Source organism: Cnephaeus nilssonii (genome assembly GCF_951640355.1).
Source record: "Cnephaeus nilssonii genome assembly, chromosome: 4".
In the NCBI taxonomy this organism is placed as follows: domain Eukaryota; kingdom Metazoa; phylum Chordata; class Mammalia; order Chiroptera; family Vespertilionidae; genus Cnephaeus; species Cnephaeus nilssonii.
The window spans coordinates 73,093,097-73,111,334 of record NC_137075.1 but is presented as its reverse complement, the minus strand read 5'-3'; the positions used below and the strand labels follow the sequence as shown (position 1 = coordinate 73,111,334).

Here is an 18,238-nt window from a genome sequence, read left to right as displayed (position 1 = left end):
GTCTTGGTGTGCCCCAAAGAACCTAGGAAAGTTCACTGTGCATTGTAGGTACATCCTAGTTATCCAAATGTGTTTATTAATTCAGTTAGTTTTTTTGGCTGAGTTTTCATCGAAGTTTTCTTAGCTAACTCAAGAGGCACACACTGTCTCACAAGAGCTTACATGGGAGGCAGCATAGGTTTCCTGAGACTCTTCAGCTTAAAGCAGTAATCACCAAAGCTCGAACAATCAGGTAATCACAACAAACCAGCAAGCCCAAAATTAAAGCTTCAAGGAGTAATGAAAAAAAAGCAGAGATGGCAGAGATGATAAATGTGGATGGAGAAGGAGATTATAAATTTAAATTGCAGTATAATTAAATGCTTTAGTCTGACTTCAAGACAAGCTGCAGATTTTCTCTGTTCAGCAGATTGTTTCTAGGAGTTAGCATTACAACCTTGGAAGTCTTGTTCACTTTGTCCTGCAGCATTTTTTCAGTTGATGCCAATGCTTCCATTGCTTCCCAGTTTTTCTCCCGAAGGTCCTAATCATTTTTAGAGAGAATGATTTCAGTTTATCCATTATTGAAAGATTTTTGCTTTTTATTTCATCAGTATTTTGCACTGCATTTAAATGCTGGTTACTGCAAAATTATTTCAATGGGAAAATATGTACATTAGCAAAAAAAATAAAAAGCAATGTTTAGAAATTTGAATGAGAAAACAAAGATGCCCACTTCGCATGTTTTAGTATACATGTCAAATATGTCAGCTTTAAAGTAATTACTGTGCACATGTGACAAAGAAGAAAGCATTTAAAAGTAAACACACATACCAAGATTACAAATATGATTTCAGGTACACCGAAAATTAAAGGATTAAGGACAGAGCAAGTACACAAGAATTGCTAAAAGCTTGATTTTTAAACAAGGCCCACTATCACTCATGGGACATTCCACTGCAGCCTAACATTTTTTCTCTAAATATGTTTAACTTAATTAACACATTTCAAGTCTACCTAGGAATGACATAGTAACTCACTGTGCTTCTGTATCTTTCTTGGCATGGTCAAATGTATATGCCATAAAGCAACCTGACATGAACTGTATGAGCTACTCAATCCAGGCAAACCAGGAGACAGGAAGACTATAAAACACATTCTCTTGGAAGAGAAACAGAGGTCATTGGAAACTGAATTCTGAAAGATCTATTTCACAGCATTTTATTAGCAAATACAGAAAAGGACAATCTGCTATATTTCAGTCTTTGTTCAGATTCAGAAATCCAAACAGATAAAAAACAAAAAATAAAAAGCCAATAATCACCATTTATTGAATGCTTACTTATGTACCCAACACTGCATGTAGCGCTTCACACAAATTCTCATTAATTCTCACAACCCTAAGAGGTATTTATTCCCACTGCATTGACAGGGAATCCACAGCTCAGGTAGGTTAGGAATTTGGTCAAGTGAACACTGCAAATGAAGTGGCAGAACTAGCAATCTGCTTGCCTCCAGTATCCTGGCTTTTCTCACACACATCAATGCCTCCAGCGCTGCTGCATTAGAATGGCATTTACTATGCTCTATAGTTAGGATGTTAGCAGTATAGTGGCAAATTCAATTCAGGTTTTGTGGCCAAGCAATGCTGTTAGTAACATTACACAAACACACAAGGGCAATTCACATACCTAATTTTGACAAACTCAGGGGTGCAGGAACATTTCAACTTGTTAAATTAACAAATTAATGCAAACTTTGAAAATTTTTACTTTCACTAGAAAACACGTATCAATTTACTATCAATAGCCCCTTAGATTTCAATAACATTTGTAACCTTGCTTTAAGACTTAGCAATCGTATTTTTGTGTGCAAAAATTCCTTCTCTGCCAAAAATGTTTGTAATCTCATAGTTGTCACCTCTGGTCAAAGAGAAGTTAAAAAATTCATCTTAATTCACTCTATCTATTTAATAAAAGTATTAGGATTGATATTTCTGAGGGCATTATCCCTTCCCATTTTAGCATAAAAGTATTCAGGTCCTGAGAGACCTCGATAACATGCTTATTAATTCCCAAAATTTGAACTCAGTTAAAAAAGGAAAATTCCAGAAGGCTTTGAAAGACAGTTAATTATCAAAATTACTTGTTTTGAATACTGGCATTACTTTTAGTTTACAAAGAAGCTAGCCCAATCAAAGTAAGAGGAAATAGCTTTGATTTTAAAACGTTGAACTTGAAAAAATAATTTTCCCAAATAAAAATTTAACAGAAAATAAACTGCATTTTAATTTTAAAATATTTTTTAATCAGAAGCTGTAATAATCATAGCTTCAACATTTTAAATAATATTCAAGTGTACAAATTGGCCTTTTCACTTATTCATTTAAAAAAGTCTGTTCTCCAATAAAATTAGCCCAATACTTCTCCCCAAAAGAGCTATACACAAAATAGTACTTAAAAAGACTAAGAAAAATATCTCAAGTAAAAGTAGATTTTTTAAAAATTCTGAAATGTGATATTTCAGTGAACAAATAAAAAGAAAAGCTTTATTCTGATCAAGATTTGCTTACATTGTTTTTCTTCCTCTGGTGTTCAACAGCATCCTTCAAAGTATCGATCTCATTCCGGAGACCAGTGATTTCTTTCTCTTTTTCTGAAATTCTAAACCAGAACATAAATACACACAGCAATATTTTGGATAAACAGTGAATAAAATATTTGTTACTACAAAATAAAAACCTCAGGTAGATGATGCTTTAAAAAATGCATTAACTTAACAGGCAAATTCTTAAACTTAGTTACCATAGAGAACCATCTACGAATAAATTTTTACACTACTACATGCTGACATTTGTGTTAAAGTTAAACAATCCCCTAAGAAATAGTTCATGAACACATAAACTGCTGCAGTTATAGTTATCTCTATTTTTATGTAAGTTAATGAAGTAGCAGTAAAATCTCAATAATTCAAGGGTGTTCATTAAAGCCGAAAGTCCATTAGTAGGTTTTCCGAGTGTGTATGTTAAAAATCGACAAATTAGTTAGTTTACCTGTTATTTATGTAGATAATTTTGTGTAATTAGATACAATTAAGTATGTAAGAAGAGTTTAATTTCACAGAAAAGTTTTCTATGTGTTACTCTAATTTTAATTTTATACTGAACTAGTGGCCTAATGCACGGATTCGTGCACATTGAAAGGAAATTAATTAGAAGATTCGTGCGGTAATAACGTTACTGCAAAAAATTATATGTCGAAATAGTATATGTAATATAGTATTATAAAATTAAAATGCGCGCAATTGGCGCCAGTAAGAGCTTTGTAAGTATCGCACATGTGCAAGTCAACGTTTATTTTTAAATTGCCAGTGCGCATCATATGTACCAGAGCCAGTCGGTCAATCGGTCGGTCGATGAATAAATCGTGAGGTGATTCACATTGAATGTCAACAACAACCAAATTCACAACTGACAATGACAGATCAAAACACACGCATGCAATTGGCACCAAGAGCTTTATATGTATCGTGCATGTACAAGTCAACCTTTATTTTTAAAATAGAGGCTAGGTGCACGAATTCGTGCACAGGTAGGGTCCCTCGGCCTGGCTGTCGATTGAGGCCTATCAGGGGGCTGGCGGCTAGGGGGAGGGACCCTGGGAGGTTGGCCGGCCGGCCCCCCGATGGGGGCCTTTGGGGGGGAGGGGGCTAGCTGATGGGGGGGGAGGACGCCGGGAGGTTGGCTGTGGAAGCACAATGACCACTAGGGGAAGCTCCTGCTTTGAGCATCTGCCCCCTGGTGGTCAGTGTGTGTCATAGCAACTGGTCGACCAGTCGGTCATAACAATCACTTAGACTTTTATATATATAGATTGCCAATGAGCGTCATATGTACCAGCCGGTCAGTCGGAAGATCAGATGGACGGTCGGTCACTTAGCCTTTTATATATATAGATAGATAGGTCGAGTAAGTGCATGAATTCACCAGTCACATGTAAACAAATGCACAGGGCTGGAGTGTGGCTTAGCACAAGTCAGAACATCAGCTACAGGGTTAAAACTGCTGCAGAAAGTCTCACCATGGGGCAACAAACTCTATTCCTGTGAGCCATGAGGTGTGATCATGTGCTAATCATTTGCTGAACGTTGTTAATTAGTGGTGACTTTTGTATTTAACCTTTTGCACTCGGATGTCCAGATTAAAATAACTCTTTGAATGTATCAATAATCTGAAATATAAAAAAATCTAAATAAATAAGTTTGTATGAAAAGAAACTCCAGTTTTTTATTCTACTGCCGCGCTTTGTAAAATCTGGGGTATTTAAAAAATTAAATCCCGAGTAGAATAAAGGAATCGAGAAAAAAGCAAGCGAGTGCAAAGGGTTAAATATGTAGATTATAGTTGTAGAAATGTAATGTTTATTTATGTTGGCGAAATTACTAGTGTTTTCTCTAACACATGACCTATCTGCTATAATTTGTTAAAAATAACAGTGAATTAATAACCAAAATAATACCTGTTAATTTATTTATAAGCAAATCTTGGTTAAAAACATTTTAAAATTAACAGAGTGTTAATTTTCAGATATATGACATACGGACCACAAATTTTTATCCCTTAAATCCAAAGTCCATTAAATCAAGGTCCACAAAAACGATGATTTGCTATATTTCCAGAAGAGTGAAAATGATGTAGAAGCACTCTCTTAAATATTACTTTGTTCCAGAAGATAAAAAAATCAGTTGTGAGTTTCTTAAAGTGGCTAACCCACAATAAAAGTATGCAATTAATGTAAGGTAGGTGTTCCCTTGTAATTTTTATAACAGTCTCGAGGTTCCTGTTTTTCTGGTTCTATCTAATGAGTTAGTGGAAAGCAATGGCAGACTCACAATTCAATTCTGTTATAGTGGACAGCAGCTTGAGTAGAAACTTAAATTACAAATAGCTCTTCCCTAAGAATAAAGCTCTATATAAGGGTTTGGCAAACTAGGGCTCTGCGTCTGTCCCCACAGTCTGTTTCTGTATAGTCCTCAAACCAAGAGCTAATTTTGTTTTTAAAGAATATATATTTATTTATATTTATATATAGATTTATGTTTATTTAGATTAGTTATATCACCTAATAATAAATGTGTTTGACATTTAATGTTTTGAAATATACCAACGAATCTGAAATGACCTTAAATATAGCCTCTTTAGAGAAAAGTACAGGTCACAAATTTTAAAAAAATATTTCAGTTTAGAAAAAAAAAGTCTCCTCAGAAGAGAGCAACAATACAGATAAGGGTGTGGGGTTTTTTTGATGCATAAACTAAACTAAATTTTCATCATTCAATTCCACAATGACAGAGTAAGTGATAAAATTTAAGGTAAATAAGTAAAGCCTTTGAAGTATAGTTTATTTTATTGGATGTTTTCGGAATGCCTAAAAAAATAAATAAATAAAAATTTCCCTCAACAAAATGTTCAAAGAAATCCAAATACTATACATTAGCTTAGCCAAAGGCACAGCTAAACTCTACTGATCTGCAGTTCAAACAATCCAAACAGAACTGTAAAAATTTGGTGACCATTTGCAATGACAGCAAATTGCTTGCTTTAGAACTATTTAGCACATAAAAAGTTACTAATTCCCAAATTAAGAATCAAAATTATTACTTACACTTTTAATAGTTCTTCATGTGGGGGAAAAGAAGATGCCTATTAAAAAGAGTTAAATGTTATTTCAAAACACAGCTTTCCAGAAGATTTTAAAAAATTAACTTTTCAGACATAAATTAAGACACCACCAAAGGTAAACATGCCATATATTCCATATGTTCCAAGTAATTTTAATAAAAACATATACAAATTTTTTAAATGTACTGAGCCCTAAATAGAATCTTCATTGTCACTACATGCTTAAACTCTTCATTTAACAATTTATCAATTTCCTACTAAGTGCAAAGCACTGAGCTAATACATTCAAATTTTCATACGGTATATTTCCTATTTGACTATACTAAGTTCCCGAAGTCAAAAAATGCCATAAATGAAGTCAAAATAAAAATTAGGAAGAGTTAACTTCCATGTACCAAAAAGTAAATTTTACATAATATGTAAATGTATATAGCCCTTCACATGTGATATTTATTCCTTTATGACTCCAATATCTCAAATTAAACTACTATAAGCTTGTCATCAAGAACTAATTGTTTTGCCCCTGAAAAAACTTTCTAGTTTATCCATATACATTCATAAATTAAAGAATATTTTGTTAACATCTTTATAAAATTTTAACCAAGCAGAATTATATCTCAAAAAAGTTATTTAAATAGTGGTAAACTATCTATACTAATAAAAGCCTAGGTGGCCCTCGCGTGACGCCCTCATGTCATCACAAGATGGCCGGCAGGGGAGGGCAATTATGGGCAATCAGGCCGGCAGGAGAGGGTAGTTGGGGGGGACCAGGCATGCAGGGGAGAGTAGTTAGGGGCAACCAGGCTGGTAGGGGAGGGCAGTTAGGGGCGACCAGGCTGGCAGGTGAGGGCAGTTGGGGGCAAGATCAGGCCGGCAGGGGAGCGGTTGGGGGTGATCAGGGTGGCAGGCAGAAGCGATTAGGGGCAATTAGGCAGGCAGGCAGGCAGGCAGGCGAGCGGTTAGGAGCCAGCAGTCCCGGATTGTGAGAGGGATGTCCAACTGCCGGTTTAGACCCGATCCCGTAGTTGGACATCCCCCGAGAGGTCCCAGATTGGAGTGCGTGCAGGCTAGGCTGAGGGACACACCGCCCCCCCGCCCCAGTGTACAAATTTCGTGCACCGGGCCTCTAGTTACTTATAATATTACATATTACTTAGTTTCTCTCCAATTATCGACATTTCATTTGGGGTTAAGGGGTAGTAGGGTATACACACATAAATTAAAACTGACCTCATAGGATTTTAAACTGAGATACTAAAAAAGGTCTTCTAGAAAAGCTGAAAATACACACAGCCATACATAACAGATGTGGAATACACATTATTTGTGTATACACTGTACTTTATAGATTTTTATCTTGGATATGGCATAGCAAACTGCTTTTTTTTTTTTTCAGGAAATTTGATAAAACACTTATAAATAAAAACAACACATACTTTATCCTATCTAATAAGAGTAATATGCAAATTGACCGTACCTCCACTACACCCACAAGCCAATCAGGAGCAAGTATGCAAATTAACCCAACCAATATGGCTGCAGCCACGGAGCGAGCAGGAGGCTTGGGTTTCCCCGGCAATGGAGGAAGCCAAGCTCCCACAGCCCTGGCCTCCGCTCAAGGCTACAAAGTTTCAATTATAGAAGATAAATAAGTCCCAACAAAAATGGCAGCAGCCATGGAGCTGGAGAGAACAGGAGGCTTGAGTTGCCCCAAGCAATGGAGGAAGCCAAGCTCCTGCAGCCCTGGCCTCCGCTCAAGGCTACAAAGTTTCAATTATAGAAGATAAATAAATCCCAGATACCAGGGCCTGCGCTTGGGTCGCCGGGGGACATGGTTGGCCTGCAAACCACCACAGGCCCCTTGCCCAGGCTGCCCCACACCCCAAGGGAACCCCCACCCTAATCCGGAACACCCTTCAGGGCAAACCAGCCGGCCCCCACCCGTGCACCAGGCCTCTATCCTATCTAATAAAAGAGTAATATGCAAATTGACCATCACTCCAACACACAAGATGGCTGCCCCCATGTGGACACAAGATGGCCATCACAAGATGGCCAGCAGGGGAGGGCAGTTGTGGGCAATCAGGCCAGCAGGGGAGGGCAGTTGGGAGGGACCAGGCCTGCAAGGGAGGGCAGTTGGGGGCGATCAAGCCTGCAGGGGAGGGCAGTTAGGGGTGACCAGGCCGGCAGAGGAGGGAAGTTGGGGGCGACTGGACCTGCAGGGAAGGGCAGTTAGGGGGGACCCAGGCCTGCAGGGGAGAGCAGTTAGTGGGTACCAGGCCTGCAGGGGAGAGCAGTTGGGGGGTACCAGGCCTGCAGGAGAGGGCAATTAGGCATCAATCAGGCTGGCAGGGGGTGATCAGGCTGACAGGCAGAAGTGGTTAGGGGCAATCAGGAAGGTATGCAGGCGAGCAGTTGGGAGCCAGCAGTCCTGGATTGTGAGAGGGATATTCGATGTTCAACTGCCCATTTAGGCCCGATCCTACGGGATCGGGTCTAAACGAGCAGTCGGACATCCCTTGAGGGGTCCCAGATTGCAGAGGGTGCAGGCTGGGCTGAGGGACACACACACACACCATGCACGAATTTCGTGCACTGGGCCTCTAGGTCTCAATGAAAAGACAAATTGGTAAGAATATTTATTACCCAGCCCATCATGGGTTATATAATTTTTCACCACATAAATAAATGGCAAGCCATCTCATAGTACCTACCTGGTGATAGTTCTGTTGCTTCAGCTGTTCAATTTGGGATTTAAACAAATTGTTCTCATCTTGTACCTCCTATTTAAACAAAAAGTAAACATTAATAACTGGACAGAGAGTTTTATTTTTACTTTGAAGCCAGGAAAATTCTAAAATAGTAATAATTTTAAAGGGGCATAATAAGCCCGAATTATAAAATGAAAATAATAATATTATTTAGTACTAGTCTGAAAGTGGTTATGTCTCAATGAAGAAAATAGGATCCAGAAACAGAGCCAAATACCTGTAAGAATTTAGTATAGGGTAACATTTTAAACCAATAGGACAAATTCTAGTGATATTTTGGGCTAGCTGTTATTTTGTCGCGAGGGGCTATCCCCATGTTCTGTAGGGTGTTTAGCTTTATCCATGGTCTCCATTCACTAGGTACAGCACTCCACCGGCTGTGGCAAACAAAAGTGTCTCCATATATTGCTAAATGTCCCCTGAGGGGCAGAACTACTATACTAAAATAATCATCATGGATTATTTAATAATGCAGCTAGCCTTCTTTTTTTAAATATATTTTATTGATTTTTTTTACAGAGAGGAAGGGAGAGGGAGAAAGTTAGAAACATCGATGAGAGAGAAACATCGATCAGCTGCCTCCTGCACACCCCCTACTGGGGATGTGCCTGCAACCAAGGTACATACCCTTGACCGGAATCGAACCTGGGACCCTTGAGTCTGCAGGCCGATGCTCTATCCACTGAGCCAATCCCGTCAGGACTAGCCTTCTTTTATTTAAGTTGAAATGTTATTCTCATAACTTACTCAAAAAGAGTACATATGAATAAAACATCTCAACAAAAAATATAATCATAAATGTATTAAAAGAAACATGTAAACATATTCTTATGATCATAGCATGAGAGATACCTTGCATCCCAAGACTTGAAACTAAAAAAATTACTTATACTGGAGTACATAAAAGTTTTAAATTTCCAAGAGAGGAAAAAAAACACAAAATAAAAACTTAGAACAAATCACCTCACATATGACAAGACTAATTTCCCTTATATGTTGAAAGGGATCATAAATTAGTAAGAAAAAGTTAACATGGAGAAAAAATGTGGGAAAAATTAAAGGCCAATTCATATACAAAGGAAGAGTGCTTAACTTCTCACACAATCAAATGCAAATTAAAACAATCTGACCATCTACCAAGCACCATACCAAAATGTCTTGATCTTTGTCACTGTTGGAGAGGATGAAAAGAAAACGGCCCTCAGTTGGTAGGAAGGTAGATCAGTAAAAATACTTTTGGAGGATGATTTAGTATTATCGAACAAATTTAAAATTAATCTACTTGGAAGGGAGAAGGAACCTGACAAAACCAACCATTGGAGCATGAAATGTGAACAAGAGTAGTGAGAGACAATGTGGGAATCTAAAATTTGCTATCACTTCAAATGAATGTTTTGTAAGTACTTTCAATATTAACTACATGAGGGTGAGGATACACTGATTTTCTATTTTAACTAACACTTTCAAAAAGGAGAAAAACAACTCTGCATAATCCTATGATCCCAAATTTCACTTCTAGGATTTTTAGGTACAGATATACTAACAAAAGTATTGAAAATGTGTGTGCAAGAATATTCATAGTTGAATTGCTGTAACAAAGATATTCACTGTAGAACTGCTGTAACAAGAAACTGTAAATAATCTAGGTATCCATAAACTAGGATGATACAATTATGTCGTAAAATACCATGAAGCCATTAAAAATTAAAGACAGAAAAGTGCTTATGTGAAAATATCTCAAAAACATTATTAAATGGGAATGGGGAGTAAATACAAAAGTATGAATGGTTAAATATGGAAGACAATTAAGTATATATACATATGCATGGCATGTTCTCAAAAGATATACAAATGAATAAAGTAAGTCATCTTTGAGAAATGGGACCCAGCAGCTGTGCGGGAGGGAGGGTCATTCTGTATTCTGTTTTCTTCTGTAGTAGTTAAAATTGTATTTAAAACATATACATAATTCATACAATAATTAAACATTCACCTGTAGCAGCTTTGTTTTGCTAGAAAGATCACTCTCCCTCTCTTTTAGCATACTTTCCACTCTCTTCATTTCCTTTTCCTTTTCTTTCAACCTAGAATTTTTACAAACACCTTATATTTAGTTATACACATAAAAAAGGATAAGCAGACTCCAATACCACCTGTAAGATAAAAAAGATAGCAGAAACAATGCCTATCAGCTTTCTTCCCATATTACACCAACTTATAAATTTGTTTTAAAAGATAATTATTTCCAGAATTATTCAACTCAAAGTCAAGTACTTCCTAACACAATTTATTTCATATTTAACAGTTCTTAGGCAAGTATGGCTTTATCTAGGAGAAAAATCTAAAAGAAAAGCCATAATTAGTTGACCCTAAAACTTTATTCCCAACCCTTTGTACTGAAGAAATGCTACATATAATTTCATCTGGTTCTTCCTAATCCAACACAGAGATGTCTCACTATGGCAGAATAGTAAGAAGCTAGAAAAATTCCTGGACAAGTAGAATGAGGAAACTGAAACAAGAAAATTAAATAAGGCCAACAGTTTGGGCAGCTTGTAGCCAGCTTGTGAATGGTAAGACCTTATCTTCCCAACCAAGGAAACTTGAGAGCAAATGGTTTATACTTCTCCTACCTAACCAGAGAATACATAGCTTAAATCACACTGGGCTGTAAAAATAGAGAACAAAGACCCAATTAATGCAATTTGTGCCAGCTAAACTCAAGAACAAATATCATTTGGGGGATGTTAGGGCAGGAAAGAGGAGAGAAGGAGTTATCTCAAACATTCTGAAATAAGCTACAACAATGCAGAAGGAGACTTTGAAACCTAGTTTGCTACTCAAGATATCCAGCAGGAGAACTTAGAAACCTAGAGAGGAAAAGGTATAAAACCCCTGAACCCCAACCGGCCATGTGCTCAGACTAGCTGCGTTGCCCACTTACACTTTATGCCAAGTGTATTCTTAATAAATTCAGTAGCTTTGTTTCAAAGCTGCTCTCTGTCACCGGTCTTGAAACCTTTCTTGCAAGATTGACAAAAGCCAAAAAGGCGAGAGCTCCCTCCCTCTAACTCAAGGGGGCTGTCCGGTAACATTACCATATACACTGAGTGGCCAGATTATTAAGATCTCTGAACACATAATAATCTAGCCACTCAATGTATACCCTATATAATAAAAGGCTAATATGCAAATTGTCCCCTCGACCAGTTCGACCAGCAGGCAGGCTGACCAACCGCCCATGTCCCCTCGCCCTGGCCAGGCTGGCCGGACACCACCCATGCACGAATTCATGCACTGGGCCTCTAATACATAATACACACACACACACACACACACACACACACACACACACACACACACACTGAGAGGCCAGATTATTATGCGTTCAGAGATCATAATAATCTGGCCACTCAGTGTATAGCCCAAGTAAATTCCACTGTCTTTGTCATCCTAAATACAGATGTCTCTAGCATAATGTTTAAGACCATTAGTCATTTTAGCCATTTCACTATTCCCAGTACCAAGGGCACATAATAGGCTCTCAAATATTTGCTGAGTTGAAAGTTATTTTTCTCACACCTTAATCTAGAATTTCAACATGTTTATAGGTCTATTTTAAAAATGGCAAACAGCATACTCAAAGACTGAAATTAAAAACAGAAAAGAATAGCAAATATTAAATACATAGTACTAAGTGAAAAAAGCCAATCTGAAAAGACTACATATATATATACTTCAAATTATATGACATTTCCGGAAATGGCAAAATTATGGAGACAGTAAAAAGATCAGTGGTTGCCAAGGATTAGGGGATGAGTGGTGGGGAGGGAGGGAGGTATAGGTGGAGCACAGGAGATTTTTAGGAAGGCAAAACTATTTTTTATGATATTGTAATGATGGATACATGTTATTATACATTCCTCAAAACCCATAGATACAAAGAATGAAACCTAATGGAAACTATGAACTTTAGTTAATAACAATATAACACTATCAGTTCAATTGTAACAAATGTACCACACTAATACAAGATATAAATAATAAGAGGTATGGGGGAGGGGAGAATATTGGAAGTCTCTACTTTAATATCAATATTTTATGTATCCCATACACCTAAAACTGCTCCTCCTAAAAAATATTCTATTAATTAAAAAAAGAAAAAAATGTGAGGCAGAAATAAATCTAAAATCACATACTTTAACCCTTTGCACTCGCTTGCTTTTTCTCAATTCCTGCTACCGATGCTAACCGTGTCGAGTCACACTCGACATCCGAGTGCAAAAGGTTAATGATCTATATACCTAATACAAATAGACCACAAATATGTCTCTAATCTTTCTATTAGCAAATGTGACAAAAACACCTAAGACAGTTACACAATGCCCACAAAATAAACAATTAGTTCTACAAATGAGCAATCTTAATGCCAGGAATAGAGACATCTCCTTTGTCTTCCTGAGGACAATCCTATATAACAAATGGCTAATATGCAAATTGACCGGACGGCAGAACGACTGGTTGCTATGACATGCATTGACCATCAGGGGGCAGACGCTCCATGCAGGAGCTGCCCTTTGGTGGTCAGTGCACTCACGCAGGGGGAGCGCTGCTCAGCCAAAAGCCCTGAGCCGGGCTCACAGATGGCGAGTGTAGCAACGGTGGCAGGAGCCTCTCCCACCTCCATGGCAGCGCTAAAGATGTCCGATAGGGAGCAGGCCTAAGTCAGCAGTCTGACATCCCCCAAGGGCTCCCGGACTGCAAGAGGGCACAGGCTGGGCTGAGGGGCACACCCTGCACACCAGTGCATGGATTTTGTACACCAGGCCTCTAGTGACCTAATTAATATCCTCAATGTCTTACTTTTAAAGACACAGATTATCAGGCCACATCTTAAACATCAATAAAGACTGATGACATCACAACAAAACAAAACCTCTTAAAGGGAATTCTATAGGGGACCAAAAAGATAAAGTCCAGGTACCCTTCTCACCACTGTAAACTGATTCAGTTTAAGAGAACAAACTTTATAGGATAAAAATTTTTATAAGATAAAACAGATTCAGTATTTTTACTATTCTTCACAGCATACTGATGACAGACACCATTTTCCCCAATAAGCAAGTTACTTTTATAGAAAGAGTCAATATTTATTATCAAGTTATGATTAAAATTATCATCTAGTTAATTAAAACATATTCTTTCAAATACTAAAATAATCTTAATTTGAAATAATTCTTACCTCTCTTTACAATAATTGCATACTTTGTTTAAAAACAACAACAAACTTAACACCAGTCAATACTAAGCAGAAAGAGTATTTCAGAAAATGAGTTTGAAGGGCTGGGAAAGGATAAAGTCTTCAGGTATCTGAAAATACTTAAAGGGCCCATGTTTATTTACTTTTTATTTATTCATTTATTTTTAATTTTATTGTTGTTAATATTACAGATGACTCCCATTTTCTCCTTTTTGCCCCCTCTACCCAACCACCACCCCACCCCAGGCTTTGCCACGCTATTATGCATGTTTGTGGGTGATGCATATACTAGAGGCCCAGTGCATGAATTCGTGCACCAGTGGGGTCCCTCGGCCTGGCCTGCTGGATCAGGCCGAAACCAGCTCTCCGACATCCCCTGAGGAGTCCCAGATTGCGCAAGGGCGCAGGCCAGGCCAAAGGACCCCCACCGGTGCACAATCGGGGCCAGAAGGGACGCGGGAGGTTGGCCAGCCAGGAAGGGACAATGGGAGGGCTCCAGGGCATGTCCAGCCTGTCTTGCTCAGTCCCAACCAGCAGGACCCAAGCAGCAAGCTAACCTACCGGTCGGAGCATCTGTCCCCAGGTGGTCAGTGCATGTCATAGTGACTGGTCAACCAGTCGACTGTCTGCCCCCTGGTGATTAGTGCACATCATAGCGAGCGGCTGAGCAACCTTAGCATATCATTAGCATATTACGCTTTGATTGGTTGAACGGACGAACGAACACTTAGCATATTAGGCTTTTATTATATAGTATGTTCTTTGGTTAACCTCTTCCTATCCCCTCCTCCTCCCTTCACTTCACCCCTACCCCCCAAGGTCTGTTATTCTGTTCCTTGCATCCATACCTCTGGACCTATTTTGTTCATCAATTTATTTTGTTCATTAGATTCCACAGAAGAGTGAGATCATGTGATATTTGGCTTTCTCTGACTGGCTTATTTCACTTAGCATAATACTCTCCAGGTCCCTCCATGCTATCTTAAAGGGTAAGAGATCTTTCTTCTTCACAGCCATATAGTATTCCCTGATGTAAATGTACCATAGCTTTTTTATCCACTCATATACTGATGGGCACTTGGGCTACTTCCAGATCTTATATTGTAAATAACGCTGCTATGAATACAGGGGTATATTCCCAGAAGTGGGATCGATGGGTGAAACAGCAGATCCTTTTTTAATGTTATGAGGAACCTCCATACTGTTTTCCACAGTGGCTGCACCAATCTGCATTCCCACCAGCAGTGTCACAAGAGTTCCCTCTTCTAAAGAGCCCATGTTTTAATATACCAAACAGAGACTTTGCTTATTTGCCTCTGGACTACAATTCCTATTTAACCAGAAAGTTAATGATTTAAAAGAAACTCGTTAGACAACTAAGGAGAGAAAGGAGCACAAACGCTGAAAAGCTGAGGTACGGAGGCGCGCGAATCAGGCTGGCGGCGGGCGACTGGGTGCGCGGCTTTTCTTCAACCCGCAGGGAGACAAGCTCCCGATCACTCTGAAATCCAGTTTCTGGGGACACGTGGGGGACCCAGACGCCTACGGGGAGAAGCTGGACTCTCGGCCATCGGGTCGGAAAGTGAGAGTGACTTTCTTGCAGAGGTGCGCCCAGCAATCAGTGTTTACTGCGCTGGAGCGCGGGGCGCAGGGACTTGGAAACTTGGAAAGGCAGAGACGGCTGACGGCAGCCATTGCTGTTTGCCACGCCCTAGCCTAGTGACGCCCTGAGACCCCGCCCGGCCCTGAGGCCCGCCCCGCACATTCTACAAACCCGCCCAGGCTCCACACAGCGGCTTTTGCATATAAATGGTCTGTTCTGTGGCAGCTCAACCAAATTAACTGCAGCTCCAGTCAGACTGCTCCAAAACCACCCAAGCAAAGGAGGAGAAAACTAGTTCTTGCTGTAGCTCCTGCTGGGGGACACACAGTACACAAGGGTACACCAAGAGTGTCCACCTCAAGTAACTGGGAGGCTGACCCATTGAACCAATAGGACATCTAGTACACAAAACTACCCTACCAATTCAGGGAAGCAGAGAAAATGAGGAGGCAAGGAAACAGATCACAAACCAAAGAAAAGGAGGAGAACAAGCGACTGGACATAGAGTTCAAAACCACAGTTATAAGGTTTTTCAAGAATTTCATGGAAAAGGCCAATAAATTCAATGAGACCCTCGAGGATATGAAAAAGGACCAACTAGAAATTAAACATACACTGACTGAGATAAAAAATATTATACAGAGACCCAACAGCAGACTAGAGGATCGCAAGAATCAACTCAAAGATTTGGAATACAAAGAGGCCAAGGACACTCCTCCAGAGAAGCATGAAGAGAAAAGAATTCAGAAAGTTGAAGATAGTGTAAGAAGCCTCTGGGACAACTTCAAGCGAACCAACATCAGAATTATGGGGGTACCAGAAGAAGAGAGAGAGCAAGATGCTGAAAACCTATTTGAAGAAATAATGAACGAAAACTTCCCCCACCTGATGAAAGAAATAGACTTACAAGTCCAGGAAGTGCACAGAACCCCAAACAAAAGGAATCCAAAGAGGACCACACCAAGACACATCATAATTAAAATGCCAAGGGCAAAAGACAAAGAGAGAATCTTACAAGCAGCAAGAGAAAAACAGTTAGTTACCTACAAGGGAGCTCCCATACGATTATCAGCTAATTTCCCAACAGAAACCATGCAGGCCAGACGGGAGTGGCAAGAAATATCCAAAGTGATGAATAGCAGGAACCTACAACCAAGACTACTCTACCCAGCAAAGTTATCATTCAGAATTGAAGGTCAGATAAAGAGCTTCACAGATAAGAAAAAGCTAAAGGAGTTCATCACCACCAAACCAGTATTATATGAAATGCTGAAAGGTATTCTTTAAAAAGAGGAAAAAGAAGAAGAAAGATAAAAATTATGAACAACAAATACATATCTATCAACAAGTGAATCTAAAAGTCAAGTGAATTAAAAATCTGAGGAACAGAATAAACTGGTGAACTTAATAGAATCAGAGGCATAGAATGGGAGTGGATTGATAATTCTCAGGGGAAAGGGGTGTCTGTGTGGGGAGTATGGGAAGAGACTGGACAAAAATCATACACCTATGGATAAGGACAGCGGGGGGGGGGGGAGGTAAGGGCAGAAGGGGGTGGGAACTGGGTGGTGGGGAGATATGGGGGGAAAAAGGAGAAACAATTGTAATCTGAACAATAAAGATTCATTAAAATAAAAAATAAAAAAAAATAAAAGAAACTCGTTATAATATTCAAGCACATTCTGAAAAATAATGAGAACTTTATCTTTAAATGTTAGCTAAAAATGTACTTACACAGTCTCAAGTTCTTCATGCCGTGAGGCAGAACATGCCTAAGAAACAGATTCACATTTTCAATTCTAACATCAAAAAGATCAGGCACTATAACATATATATATATATGTAAAATACCTCACCAATAAAATAAAAACATAATTATATGTGGTAAATTTAAAAGACAGAATAAGTTTTCTTTAATTTTCCCCTTAGATTTTGCTTTTATTTTTTTAATTAACAGATTTTTAAAGTAATTTTATGTTTACAAAATAATTTATTAAAAATTACAAAGTTCTAACTTAATTTTTAATATCCATTTCTTTAAAGGATTAGAAAATAAGCAAGACAGAGACTAAGAAAGTTGTCCAAGGACACAGGGAATGATCTGAGTTTCTAATCCAGACCAATTTCTTGATCCCTATGGTATGTTACCCCCCTACATGTCTTTGATACGTAATTTTTGTTTAAAGATTAAAAACACATCTTTATTAATCAATACTAAATTAAATAACATTCTGACTCCACATCAGTAATGTCATAAACCCTACCAACTTTTTAAATATTAAATTTATTGGGGTGACATTAGTTAATAAGGTTACAGAGGTGTTGATTGTATAGTTCTATGACACATCATCTGTAATTGCATTGTGTGCGCACCACCCAAAGTCAAATCTTCTTCCATCACTATATATTTAACTCCTTTTACCCTTTATGATCCCCTTCCCTCTGGTAACCATAACTGTTGTTGTCTGTGTCTATGATTTTTACAACAATAATTTTTAAGCAAAGAAGTTCAGAGAACAGATTACCTTCTTTGCTTTCTAATATAGTAAAATAAAAACTGCTCATTTTTATGTAATATTCTGGTTGTCTGCTTATACTATACCTCTTTCAAGTTATGTTGTGCTATCTCCTGAACATGAGCTTTTAAAGATTCATTTTCTTCTTGAAGATCCTGAAAAAGAATAGGTATGAATTGAACTAATATTCAAGTATAAAAAAGATGTTTTCATTGTCTTTATCTTCTCACCTGTAACCATTTCCCGCTATTGGCTAGATCTTTCTCCTTCTCTTCTAAAACAGTCTTCAAGGTATTCATCTGTTCCTCCTTTCCTTTTAATCTGACAATAAATTAAGAAGAACTATCAATGAAAATGTTACAAGACTATACAAAGCAAAAATAATGGAGACTGGGAAAGATATATTTTAGGTTATATTTATAGCCCAAG

At 38.3% G+C, this 18,238-nt stretch overlaps 1 protein-coding gene across 6 annotated transcripts in view; it reads right to left on the bottom strand.

The window, feature by feature from the left end:
* Positions 1–18,238, bottom strand: part of KTN1 (kinectin 1) — a 99,697-nt gene that overhangs the window by 24,668 nt on the left and 56,791 nt on the right. For 4 of the 6 annotated variants that reach the window (XM_079767899.1, XM_079767901.1, XM_079767898.1 and 1 more), the window contains 8 exons: positions 18,040–18,130; positions 17,896–17,964; positions 17,028–17,065; positions 10,424–10,514; positions 8,374–8,442; positions 5,643–5,680; positions 2,552–2,642; positions 437–523 (listed from right to left, as the gene is read on the bottom strand). In XM_079767899.1, the coding sequence (XP_079624025.1) occupies positions 437–523; positions 2,552–2,642; positions 5,643–5,680; positions 8,374–8,442; positions 10,424–10,514; positions 17,028–17,065; positions 17,896–17,964; positions 18,040–18,130 (574 nt within the window). The remainder of the gene's footprint in view (positions 1–436; positions 524–2,551; positions 2,643–5,642; positions 5,681–8,373; positions 8,443–10,423; positions 10,515–17,027; positions 17,066–17,895; positions 17,965–18,039; positions 18,131–18,238) is intronic. The other 2 variants (XM_079767900.1, XM_079767903.1) reach the window with 1 other exon arrangement.